Raw genomic sequence first — 13348 nt, 5'->3', positions numbered from 1 at the left:
TCCTGCCTCATCTTATTTCCTCTGAAAGCAAACACTTTACTAACATAATAATTTCTTAGAAATAGGAAAAAACAATAGGGGCAAGCCTGACTACTTAAAGACACAGTTGTGGGGAGAGCTAAGTTTATGGATCACAGAGAGTGTGTTAGAACTTTGGTAACAGGACAGGAGTCTCTGATTTATCATTTCTTAGAAACTTCAATTAAAACAAAAACAAAAACAAGCCCTGTGCCTTTACTAAGATATTCCTCAATATCTGTCTGATAGGCAGAGTGTCTCTCTGTGTATCAGACACCACAGAAGTACTCCAAGCCTCTGGTAGGGGCAGGTAGAAAAGCATATATATATATATATATATTTTTTTTTTTAGATGGAGTCTTGCTCTGTCGCCCAGGCTGGAGTGCAGTGGCACGATCTCAGCTCACTGCAACCTCCGCCTCCTTGGTTCAAGTGATTTTCCTGCCTCAGCCTCCCAAGTAGCTGGGACTACAGGTGCGTGGTACCACACCTAGCGAATTTTTGTATTTTTAGTAGAGACGGGGTTTCACCATGTTGGCCAGGATGATCTCGATCTCTTGACCTCGTGATCTGCCCGCCTCAGCCTCCCAAAGTGAAAGGCATATTTAAGGACTTGTTCAGCTCCCAGGGATGACGCCCCTCCCAAAGTCCAGTACTGTTTTCATCAGATACTTTCCTGGTGGGTAAACTTATCGCCCTTCAGGGATGAGGGGCTATGAGAAGGAGGTTGAAATGCCAATTGCTAATAAAATGTCTTTTCTGAGAATGAATCTGAAATGATACTGGAAGTCAGCGGGGAGATGCGATTCACTTTACAAAAATTCATTTCTGAAGCACAATAACATTAAGTGAGATAAAGCTATATGAGAAATGAGAAATTAGGTAATAATTGTGTTATGTTCCATAAGCATACAGCTATAATTCAGGATCATCACATTTATTTCCAAAGTTATAGTTCCATCCCTTTTGATATTGCCTGGGTCTGGAAGGGATAAGGGCCTTATTAAATATTCATCTCGGCTGGGCGCGGTGGCTCACGCCTGTAATCTCAGCACTTTGGGAGGCCGAGGCGGGCGGATCACGAGGTCAGGAGATTGAGACCATCCTGGCTAACACGGTGCTACTAAAAATACAAAAAATTAGCCGGGCGTGGTGGCGGGCGCCTGTAGTCCCAGCCACTTAGGAGGCTGAGGCAGGAGAATGGCGTGAACCTGGGAAGTGGAGTTTGCAGTGAGCCGAGATCGCGCCACTGCACTCCAGCTGGGGCAACAGAGTGAAACTCCGTCTCAGACAAAAAAAAAAAAAAAAAAAGAATTCATCTCTTACCACCCCCTATCCACACTGATAGTGGTTAGATGACCAATCCTTATGACATTTGCAGCTTTTTAATTTAATTGCCACCAATTCTTCCCCTCTCCAGATCCATGCCCTTACAATGTACTGTAGCAGATTCTCTTGTCAAGAGGTGAAGCCTATTTCTCAGTCCCAAGAATCTGGGTTGGCCTGTGACTTGCTTGGCCAATGGAACATTAGCAGGAATAATGCAGCACAGGCTTGGAAATCACCTGTGCATTGGGACTTGCTCTCTCATTACATTTGTTACCCTAAGAACACCATGAGAACAAGCCCAAGGTGGCCTGCTGGAGGAGTGGAGGCCATGTGGAGGAGAAGCAAGGTGCTCTAGCTAATAGCCAGCCAATTGTCAGGCATGTGAATGAGACAGTCTAGGACCAGCTAGCCTCCCAGCTGACCTGGCAACTCACCGCAGGCATGAGTGAGCCCAGTCAAAGCCAGTAGAACTGCCTAACCCAAACTGCCAACCCATAGAATCATGAGCTACATATACATAAATGCTTACTGTTGTAAGTCATAAGTTTTGGGATGGGGCCAGGCAATGGCTCATGCCTATATTCCCAGCACTTTGGGAGGCCGAGGCAGTCAGATCGCTTGAGCCCAGGAGTTTTAGATCAGCCTGGGCAACATGGTGAAACCCTGTATCTATCAAAAAAACAAAAACAAAAATTAGCCAGGTATGGTGGTGCATGCTTGCAGTCCTAGGTACTTGGGGGGCTGAAGTGGGAGGATTGCCTGAGCCCGGGAGGTGAAGGCTACAGTGAGCTGAGATCAGACCACTGTACTCCTGTCTGACAGAATAAGACCTTGTCTCAGAAAATAAAAATAAAAGTTTTGAGATGGTTTGTTGTACAGTAGAGGCTAACAGATACATTAAATTATATTTATTTGGAGCTACTAGGTGACATACTTAGAGAAAAGGTTCTCTCTGGGCTGAGTTCTATCATAGGCTCATTCTGGTATTTAACCTCCCACCTCTGTACTTCAGCTTTGCTACTTCAAAGAAGACAATACTTTCTTGAAGGTCAGCAGTAATCCTAATTCAGATATATGTACATTACAGCTTTCATATCTTCTTTTTCTCTTTTCTATTCAGCAGTTTTACCAGAAGCCACTATAAGGATGATATTCTGACACACGTTTTTTTCTTTTCCTTTTTTTTTTTTTTGAAACAGAGTTTAGCTCTTGTTGCCCAGGCTGGAGTGCAATGGCACGATCTCGGCTCACCACAACCTCTGCCTCCTGGGTTCAAGTGATTCTCCTGCCTCAGCCTCCTGAGTAGCTGGGATTACAGGCATGCGCCACCACACCTGGCTAATTTTGTATTTTTAGTAGAGTGGGGGTTTCTCCATGTTGGTCAGGCTGGTCTTGACCTCCCAGCCTCAGATGATCTGCCTGCCTCGGCCTCCCAAAGTGCTGGATTATAGACGTGAGCCACCATGCCTGGCCAACACGTGCTTGTTCAAATGATTTATTAATATATGTTAAGTGCTTTAAAAACTCTAAGATGTCATGTGTGAAGTAACATATTTATTGTTTCACAATGAAGAGAGTTATATAACCATTATAACAAACACAATGGGCCCTTCTAAGAGTTACTTTTTTTCACTGAGAGTTCTCTATCTGTTTAGTAGCGCGTGGTAGAGAGTTTCTCAACTTACCTGAGACTTGAAGTAAGTTTCTTGTGGGGTGGCAAGTACATCTGCAGAGGCAATGTCTAAATGCATGAGTGTCTGCCGAAAAGAAGGTCGGTTTCGAGGTTTACTTTGCCTAAAAGTGAAAAAGACAGTTTGTGCATTTCAGAAGTTGTGTCCAGGAGAATGAAGATTTTATTTTACTTTATGAAAAAGACTGTTTACTTCAAAATGGCTATATCGGAGTAAAATCAGCTGTACTCCATTATATCAGGATAGCATAACTGAATTGTATCTCAGTACAGTTTTAACATTTCTTTAAATTTATTTATTTATTTATTTATTTATTTTTTCAGAGACAGGGTCTCACTATGTTGCCTAGGCTTATCTCAGATTCCTGGGTTCAAGTGATCCTCCTGCCTCGGCCTCCCAAAGTGTTGGGATTACAGGCATGAGCCACCATGCCTGGCCTGCAGTACAGTTTTTTATTTATATTTTATTTTATTTTATTTTATGTTTTTAAAGTAGAGATGGGGTCTCGCTATGTTGCCCAAGCCGCTCTTGAACTCCTGGCCTCAAGTGATCCTCCCATCTCTGCCACCCAAGTGTTGGAATTACAGGTGTGAGCCACCTGTAATTGTGTGCCTGGCTGCCCTGCAGGACAGTTTTGATATACTGAAGAGCAAAAGGAAAACGTAATTATGAGATACCTCTAATGATGAAATGGAAATCTAGGACCAGTGACCTATTTAATAATAGCCCATTAGGACTAGCAAAGAAATAATAGCTATCATTGGCCAAGGCCTACTATTTCAAGATAATCATACCAAGTTCTTTATTTCTAAATTGTCATTAATTACAACACAATAACTCTATGAGTCGGTGTTGTCTCTATTTTACAAATGAGAAAACTGATATTGGATAACATGCCCAAAATTGCACAGATAGAAAGGGGCAGAGCTAGTATTTGAACCACAGATTCTCCCACTCCAAAGCTCCTATTCTTTCTACCACCAGGAGATTCACTCCAAATACACATTGGAGACCTCCCTATTGTTTTAGAGACAATATTCTTACCACGTCTGTTTCATAAGGATTTTGAATCCATCAGGGCAACTCGAAGGAACTGGAAGGTGGAGGCTGTTGCTTCCAACACCCCAGATAATGGCTGAAGAATCTACATCTTTGTAAGGGATCTCTCCTGTCAGCAGCTCCCAAAGCACCACTCCAAAAGACCTACCGTAGCACCAGGAACATGTACAGAAGATGTTTCAGAAAGACTGATTTGTATTTTAGCTCTTTATTAATTTAAATCAAATTAGTACATATACCCAGTTTTAAAATTCTAGTATTGCTATAAGAAAAACAGAAACATCTGGGACAACTCTGAAAAAAAAAAAAAAAACATTCTATGTGGGGTAATCAACACTACCAGAAATTAAAACTTGAATAATTAACTCTTATGTGTGAACAGACAACCAGAATAACGGACTGGACAAGAAATCCAGAAATAAACCAAATACATTTAGGAACTGAATGTAAGATAGAAGTGACATCACAAACCAGCGGGTAAAAATTGATTAGTCAAAAAATGTTGTTGGAACAGCTGGGAAAAATAAATTAAATCTATAACTCACCATAAATCAAGATAAATTTCACTTGAATCAAAGATTTAAATAAAAAAACGAAACCATAAAAATCTTCTAAAAATAAGGAGTTAAAAAATTATCTAGGAGTGTTAAACACTTTTTTTTTTTAAGACAGAATCTCGCTCCATCACCTAGGCTGGAGTCCAGTGACCTGATCTTGGCTCACTGCGACCTCCACCTCCTGGGTTCAAGCGATTCTCCTGCCCCTCAGCCTCCCAAGTAGCTGGGATTACAGGCATGTGCCACCACGCCTAGCTAATTTTTTGTATTTTTAGTAGAGATGGGGTTTCACCATGTCGGCCAGGCTGGTCTTGAACTCCTGACCTCAAGTGATTCACCCACCCCAGCCTCCCAAAGTGCTGGAATTACAGGTGTGAGCCACCATGCCTGGCTTTTAAAGACTTTTTAAACCATGAAATCTAAAAGCCGTAAAAGGAGAAATTGATAAATTAAACTGTATTTTCAAAATCTGACAAGGGAAAAAATACCATCAGCAAAATAACAAAATGTGAATTATCTACAATTTACACAAAATGTGAATCTCCTTAATATGTAAAATACTCTGATAAATTATGAGTAAAAATCAGAAAGCTGAGCAAAAATTATGAGCCATTCACAAGTAAGAAAATATGAGGGCTCTAACACATACGAACAAATGTATAGGCTTACTTGTCCCGAGAGGAATGCACCCAAGATACCGTTTTTTACCTATATGATTGGCAAAAATCCAAGAGTTTAGCACATTTTGTCGGTGAGACTGAGAAAACACTCTTAGATATTTCCGGTGGGAACATCAGTTAGTAATCCCTAAGGAGGGTACTTTGGTCATGACTATCTAAATTACAAATGACCCCACATTTCTACTTTATCCTATTTACTCTGGTATTACATGCAATTTTGACATGTGCTATTATTTTGGTTTTAAGCCTAAAAGCTACTAGTTGCCAATTTTAAGGGTAGAAGAAAAGCTATTACAGGGAAAAATACTGTTAATAAAAAGACTTATAACCTCAGAAGAAATGTTATAGAGATCTTTTTTTAAAATCATAGCCTATAGAGGCTGTTCAATAAAAGGGCAAAACAACCTCCTACATCTCAAACGTGTCTAGAGAACATAATTGTATCACAGCAAAGTACATTATTGATATGTGTAATGATGACCTGAGTCATTGAGAATAGGTAAGCTCTTGTACTTTATTCAAGAAGGTGAGAATTATGTAACACATTTCAGGAAGACTTCCACACTAAATGATCATTTGAAGTAAACTTTCAGTTTTCTAGAAAGTTCAGCATATTCTCTGAGGTCCCCCAAACTGATGACTTACTGAGTGGAGAGTCACCCTCATTCCCCCTAATCCTTCTCCCCATATATCACTATACTGGCAAGTACCTCAGATAATATGAGGCTGAAATCAACCAAAAGTGGACAACGCTCAAGAATATTCTGGAAAAGTAAGCGCTGAAGGAAGACAGTGCTAATAGGGCGAAAGTGGGAAAAGGCTTTTTAGTTGGCACAACTGGTGGCGCCACTCACCATATATCAACTTTCTCAGATACAGGTTCATTCCGTATCACCTCTGGCGCCATCCATGCAACTGTGCCGGCAAATGACATCTTGGTACTTTTGTCACTGAGTTCCTTAGACGTACCAAAATCAGAAATTTTTACTGCATCTGTGTGGGTCACTAAAACACTTTAAAAAGAAATAAAAATAAAACATCCAGATCGTTAGTACTAATGAAAACCATGATTCTAAATGGCTGAAACGGAAGACTTTATCTGCTGCTTCCTATCTTGTAGTATTCAGCTTGCAGTTTCCAATGTCACTGGGGCATTGGCTATACACTAGAAATAACATCATTCATACTTGTGAGGCAGCTTAGCATAACAGGCTTTTAACGCCTAGTCTTATGCTGCCTCTTCCACTTGCTGTGCGACCTTTGCCAAGTTACTTAACTCTTCTTTTTTTTTTGAGACAGAGTTTTACTCTTACCGCCCAGGTTGGAGTGCAATGGCACGATCTCAGCTGACTGCAACCTCTGCCTCCTGGGTTCAAGGGATTTTCTCCTTGCCGCAGCCTCCCAAGTAGCTGCAATTACAGGCACCTGCCACCATGCCCAACTAATTTTTGTATTTTTAGTAGAGATGGGGTTTCTTTATGTTGGTCAGGCTGGTCTCAAACTCCTGACCTCAGGTGATCCTCCCATCTCCGTCTCCCAAAGTGTTGGGATTACAGGTGTGAGCCACTGCACCCGGCCTTATTTAACTCTTCTAAGCCAGTTTTCTCATATGTAGGATGGAGACTCTTCATTCTTATCCACAATTTGAAAATACAAAAAGTTCTCAGTCAGCTTATATTTTTTTCACATGTGTAAGGCAAACTCACTTTCTTCATCCCATTTTGTGTGAACAACAGGTTTTGCTGCAGATTTGTTAATGTGGTTGATTTTAGGGTACTGCTCCAGACCTCACTGGGTGTCTAAGGTAGTGCACTACCTTTCTGAAAATATCTTGCTTCAAGAGTTTTGGATAAGGGGTGATAGACCTCTAATAACAATCTCATTGAATTTTCATTTGAATTAAATGAGGTAAGGTATGTTAGGCACCGTTATCAATAAATACTGGTTTCCATCCTTGCTGGCTTTAGCCAGCCCACTAAAAAGAATACTTCTTTTTAAACACTGTTTAAATGATAGCCAACTAATATCATGCATGAGACCATGATATTTGGGATTCATTACATTAAAAGGCTAATATGTATGCTGGGATTTCACTAGTGCTGATAAGGAAAAGCAGAAGTAAATCCAAGCTTTAGTAAATTCCATACCAGTAGTGTTTTACTTGTCATAGTAGTTATCTGAAAATGTGACCTGAGGCCAAGTGCTCGTGCCAGCCTTGAAGATGAATACAATCTGGTACCAAATTGACAGCTTCACACCCTAGATCGATTTCACTTGAAACAACCTGTTCAGAACATTAGAAAGTTAATGACTTAGGGTTTCAGAGGCTTTAATGATTTAGGGACCTATGTTTAATGATGAAAGGCTTACAGGCGTGGTGGCGGGCGCCTGTAGTCTCAGATACTCGGGAGGCTGAGGCAGGAGAATGGCGTGAACCCAGTAGGCAGAGCTGGCAGTGAATGGAGTTCGCACCACTGCACTCCAGCCTGGGCCACAGAGCAAGACTCTGTCTTAAAAAAAAAAAAAAAAAAAAAAAAAAGAGTCTTCATCCTCAAATAGTATCAGAATTGAGGAGGCTGTAAAGCAGAAAACATCTGACTCTATCCCCTTGCTTCTCCATTTAAAGCAGGGATTCCTTCACATTTACCAGGTTCACAACTCCAACCCCAATGGCTATTTACCAAATAGCTCAGAGCTTACAATTGCTTTTGAATACCATCCTCCACGCCCTGGTTTTGCACCTAATATGTAAAATTTATATAACTTAGGAGTTTTGATTTAACAGTGTTAGTCTTAGTGAAAATGCATAAGGATTAAAATATTATGGGATGAGAGAATTGGAGAACTGATATCATACACCATGAAAGTGAGAGTAGGCAGTTAGCCACTAAAAGAGGGAACCTTTTCTGGGAACGTCCTCTCTGCCTCCGTTGGTGTCACAAGAGAGGATGAACTTGGGAGAAGACTAGAGAAATATAACATTAGAACTTTTCTGAAATCTTCTCTGAGACAAAGATGGGGTCACAGAGCCTGCAGACTTAATGTAGGTAATGAGATCTCTTGTTATAGCAAGTCAGATTGATCCCTGTCTTCCCAAAGTCAGCTTGAAACCCAAAGAAGCCAAAGCTGCTGGAGTTGGGAGTGTTATTGTTAATAGAGGGAAAGGCTTACTGGGGTAACCCATTCACTACTCTATTCTACGGCTTCCTGACTCCTTCCCTCTAAGATTAATTCACAAGGAGAACAAGGTGATTAAAAAGGAGAACCATTCAAAGAGGCCTTCAGGTAGTTAATGTCCTTACCTGTATGCACTAAATGGCAAAAGCAACAGGGTAAGAATGTGAACAGAAGAAATGAGCACTACACAATCATGTTTACTTGCAAGTAAAGCAAGGGGGAGGTTGTTCAGTCAACTAAGCACTGTAATTGCTGAGGACGATGGTGATAAATAAGAACTGTTTTGAAGTTTATAATGAAGGATTGATTTATACTGTCCATGGAGGAAAGGCAGGATTCACTGTGAATCCCTTACCGTCACATAATGAGGTAGGATGCAGCAGCCTTTGGTTCAGAAATTCTAGGTTCAAGTCCTAGCCCCATGACTTTGGGCTAAGCTCTAGTTTCCCTTACATAAAATAAGAATAACAATACTTGTTACAAATCCCACACAGTTTTTGCCAGGATCAAAGGTGTGATAATAGATCTCCCCCAAGATATTATAAACCATGAAAGCACTATGCAAATATATATATATGTGTGTGTATATACAATAAATGAATATATATATTTTATTTTGATTATTTTTTGAGACAGGGTTGTGCTCTGTTGTCCAGGCTAGAGTGCAGTGGTGTGATCATGGCTTACTGTAGCCTTGACCTTCCGGGCTTAAGCGATTTTCCCACCTCAGCCTCCTGAGTAGCTTGGACACCATGCCTGGCTAAATTTTTAATTTTTTGTAGAGATGGAGTTTCACTATATTGCCTAGGCTGCAAATATATTTTGAAGAGATTAATCCTCTGCTCATCTACCCAAAATGTGATTATAAATAATAAAAATAATGTTGAAAAACAGGAGTTATACTGAAATAAATCATTTTATCAATTTCCTTCTTCATGCAATTTGGGGAACTAACTACACACTCCTCTTAAAGTGATTAGTAGCCAAGAAATCCTTTTGAAAACAGAGATTACTAGAAACAGCCCTGCTTCTCTTACATAGCCAGTGTTTATTTTTCCTATGGCCATTGTGAACTTTATAACTGTTTATTTCCTCCTTTGCTTAGACACTAGAAGCTCAAAGCCAAATGTGTAGTCCACGTCTATAGAATCTCATGGCATGTAATTTGTGAACAATTTTTAGTTCTAATGTTTTTACTTTTCCTTTGCCTCTGTTTCATTATTATTATTATTATTATTATTATTATTATTTTTGAGACGGAGTCTTGCTCTGTCGCTCAGGCTGGAGTCCAGTGGTGCGATCTCAGCTCACTACAACCTCCTCCTCCTAGGTTCAAGCAATTCTGCTGCCTCAACCTCTCAAGTAGCTGGGACTACAGGCACCTGCTACCATGCCTGGCTAATTTTTTATATTTTTAGTAGAGACAGGGTTTCACCGTGTTGGTCAGGCTGGTCTCGAACTCCTGACCTCAAGTGATCCACCCGCCTTGGCCTCCCAAAGTGCTAGGATTACAGGCGTGAGCCACTCCACCCAGCTAGCCTGTTTCTTATTTATCCATTTTATCCTGTTGTATACATTTCTGAAACTCAGTTTAAAAAGTGTTTTGAACACGTGGAAAACAACAAACCAAGGCTTCAAATGGGAAGATCTGGCATTAACTATCTGAGATGATAGAAGGTGAATACTTCAGATAATAATGAATTTTGTTTCACAGTTGTATGATTTAAAAGCAACAAGAGGGAAAAGTGGTTTCAGGTACCTGGAGATATCTGCCATACAGGTAAGCAGGTAGGTCAACAATAACCCAAGAGATGCACAAACAGAATTACTCACTGTCCTGATTGAAACTGAACTAAAAGTATGATGTCTGAAAATGTCAACTGAGGTTGATAAATATTCTGTATTTCAAAAGAACAAAATAGCTGAAACATTAGCTCCAGAACTCACTTAGGTGATTTCAGATCACGATGAATAATTTTATGGAGGTGCAAATAATTCATTCCACTTGCAATTCCTGTGGACCAGTCTACTAGCAATCGAGGCGTGATCTTCCTGCCAGCTCGCAAGACCTCGTAGAGTTGTCCATGGGCACAGTATTCCATGATAATACAGTAACATGGAGCCTGAGTACAAACACCCCTTCCAAGAAAACACAAACATGTACATCAATACATACATACATGCATACATATGTATATTTAAAGAAGAGTTAATCAAAACCAATTCTATACCCAAATTATTTTTAAAATGTGTATAGATAATAGTTTCTGATTCTTAAATTAGCATTAAACCTTCTCTAGTCTACAGGTTTCTCTATGATGTCCATAGACAATTTTCGTTTGTTTTGTTCACTCTGGATATCTATATGCTGTGCTGTGTCTGGTGCCTTTTCTGTGGGACCCTTCCATTCCGGGACAAAGAGCACACTTTTCTGAGGTTTGTGCAGGCTGGATACTGCATTGTTTTAGATCATTAAGAATCATTTGGGAGGCCAAGGCAGGTGGATCACAAGGTCAGGAGTTCAAGACCAGCCTGGCCAAGATGGTGAAACCCCATCTCTACTAAATATATAAAAAGATTAGCCGGGCATGGTGGCGCACGCCTGTAGTCCCAGCTACTCGGAGACTGAGGCAGAGAACTGCTTGAATCCGGGAGGCGGAGGATGCAGTGAGCCAAGATCGCGCCATTGCACTCCAGCCTGGGAAACGGAGTGAGACTCCATCTCAAAAATAAAAAATAGTAACAATTTGGCCAGGTGCGGTGGCTCATGTTTGTAATCCCAGCACTTTGGGAGGCTGAGGCAGGTGGATCACCAAGGTCAGGAGTTCGAGACCAGCCTGGCCAACGTGGTGAAACCATGTCTCTACTAAAAATACAAAAATTAGCCGGCATAGTGGTGCACGCCTGTAATCCCAGCTACTTGGGAGGCTGAGGCAGGAGAATCACTTGAGCCTGGGAGAAGGAGGTTCCAGTGAGCAAAGATTGTGCCACTGCACTCCATCCTGGGTGACAGAGTGAGACTCTCTCAGAAAAAAAAAAAAAAAAGAAAAAAAGGAATAATTTAAAATTTCTTCCTTTTACAGTTTTAGAGGGTTTTATGAGTGTACAGAGAGATAATTCAGACAAAATACTTCTATTTTTAATATTTGCTGAATTTTAAATTACTCAAATTAAAAATAACTAACTAGACTGAGGACCCAAAGATGACTCAATTTTCCATCTTACATAATCTTTGAAAAACATTTCTCTTTTTTTATGTCAGACAGGTAATGTGCTAACGTTGTAACAAGGTTACACCCAATCATGCTTACAAATCACAAAAGAGTATGAAAAACAATATACAACCTTTTTTTTTTTTTTTTTTTTTCCCAGACAGAGTCTCGCTGTGTCATCCAGGCTGGGGTGCAGTGGTGCAATCTCCGCCTCCCAGGCTCAAGTGATTCTCCTGCCTCCTCAAGTAGCTGGGATTACAGGTGTGCACCACCACGCCAGGCTAATTTTTTTTTATTTTTTATTTTTTTGAGACGGAGTCTCGCTGTATCACCCAGGCTGGAGTGCAGTGGCACAATCTTAGCCCCCCACAACCTCCACCTCCCGGGTTCAAGCAATTCTCCTGTCTCAGCCTCCCGAGTAGCTGGGATTACAGGCGCTTGCCACCACGCCTACTAATTTTTGTATTTTTAGTAGAGACAGGGTTTCACCATATTGGTCAGGCTGGTCTTGAACTCCTGACATCAGGTGATCTGCCCGCCTCAGCCTCCCAAAGTGCTGGGATTACAGGCTTGAGTCACCACTCCTGGCCACTAATTTTTTTATTTTTAGTAGAGACGGGGTTTCGTCATTGTTGCCCAGACTGCTCTCAAACTCCTGTACTCGAGTGATCCATGCGTCTTGGCCTCCCAAAGTGCTGGGATTATAGGCGTGAGCTACTGCGTCCAGCCTATACAACGTATTATATATCCATGTAGCCTATATTTGCATCAATTCCGACATCATCCATGAAAACCTTTCCCAATTATTCCCCTCCAAAAAGATCTTTCTCTTCTCTAAATTCCTATGATATACAACAGCCACTAGTTCTTTATATGCAGTTTTTCTCTCCGCATATAGATTATAGACTCCTTGAAGGGAACGGTCTTCAAGTTCTATTCTCTCTACCTTAAGGCCTAGCGGTTCACAGCAAGTCTTTAACAAATGTTTGTTAACTTCACCTCAACCTTCTTAACTAAAAAAGCCTTCAAATGACACGTACAGAGGCCTTGAGGAGGAGAAAGAAAACTAACATGAAAGAACCTCTTCTATTTTTCACGGACATTTCCATGTTTATTTGTCTTACTTAATCTGCCCCAAACTACTGTAAGATAGTTTTCCATTTTTACAAATAAGGCTCAGAGTGAGAAAATAACTTGTCCTAATCACAACTAGATCATACAACTATTAAGTGACAGAGCTGGGATTCAAACTCAGTCTGCCTAATTTGAACGTCCAGGCCCTCTACACTCTGTACAAGACTGCCTCCCTTTTAGCTTTTTAACTTCTGTTTAGACAAGCACATTGGGAATTCCTATGTTAACACCATTATCTCATAAAAGAAGGAATGATCGTAGTAACTCTACTTCACAGTTTTGTTCTCAGGATGAGAAGAAAAATTACTATATGTAATCTATGTCTTATCGCTTATGGGTATACACGCCTTCCTTTGAAACTTTCTAGAGAAGTTAGCAGAGTATCTGCAAGACATCAGTTAAAGTCTTCAGCCAGCTACTGACCCATGCCTATCTCTTCAGCTGCTCTAAGTGATGAAAGAATTTAGAGGTCATGGCGTACGGCACTGATC

At 40.7% G+C, this 13348-nt stretch overlaps 1 protein-coding gene across 24 annotated transcripts in view; it reads right to left on the bottom strand.

Moving 5' to 3' along the window:
* Positions 1-13348, bottom strand: part of MAP3K13 (mitogen-activated protein kinase kinase kinase 13) — a 190801-nt gene that overhangs the window by 27152 nt on the left and 150301 nt on the right. For all 24 annotated transcript variants that reach the window (XM_077991966.1, XM_077991967.1, XM_015131422.3 and 21 more), the window contains 4 exons: positions 10459-10650; positions 6189-6347; positions 4083-4241; positions 3033-3141 (listed from right to left, as the gene is read on the bottom strand). In XM_077991966.1, coding sequence (XP_077848092.1) covers positions 3033-3141; positions 4083-4241; positions 6189-6347; positions 10459-10650 — 619 coding nt within the window. The remainder of the gene's footprint in view (positions 1-3032; positions 3142-4082; positions 4242-6188; positions 6348-10458; positions 10651-13348) is intronic.

Source organism: Macaca mulatta, chromosome 2 (assembly GCF_049350105.2).
Source record: "Macaca mulatta isolate MMU2019108-1 chromosome 2, T2T-MMU8v2.0, whole genome shotgun sequence".
Taxonomy (NCBI): domain Eukaryota; kingdom Metazoa; phylum Chordata; class Mammalia; order Primates; family Cercopithecidae; genus Macaca; species Macaca mulatta.
This window is presented reverse-complemented; position numbering and strand designations above follow the sequence as displayed.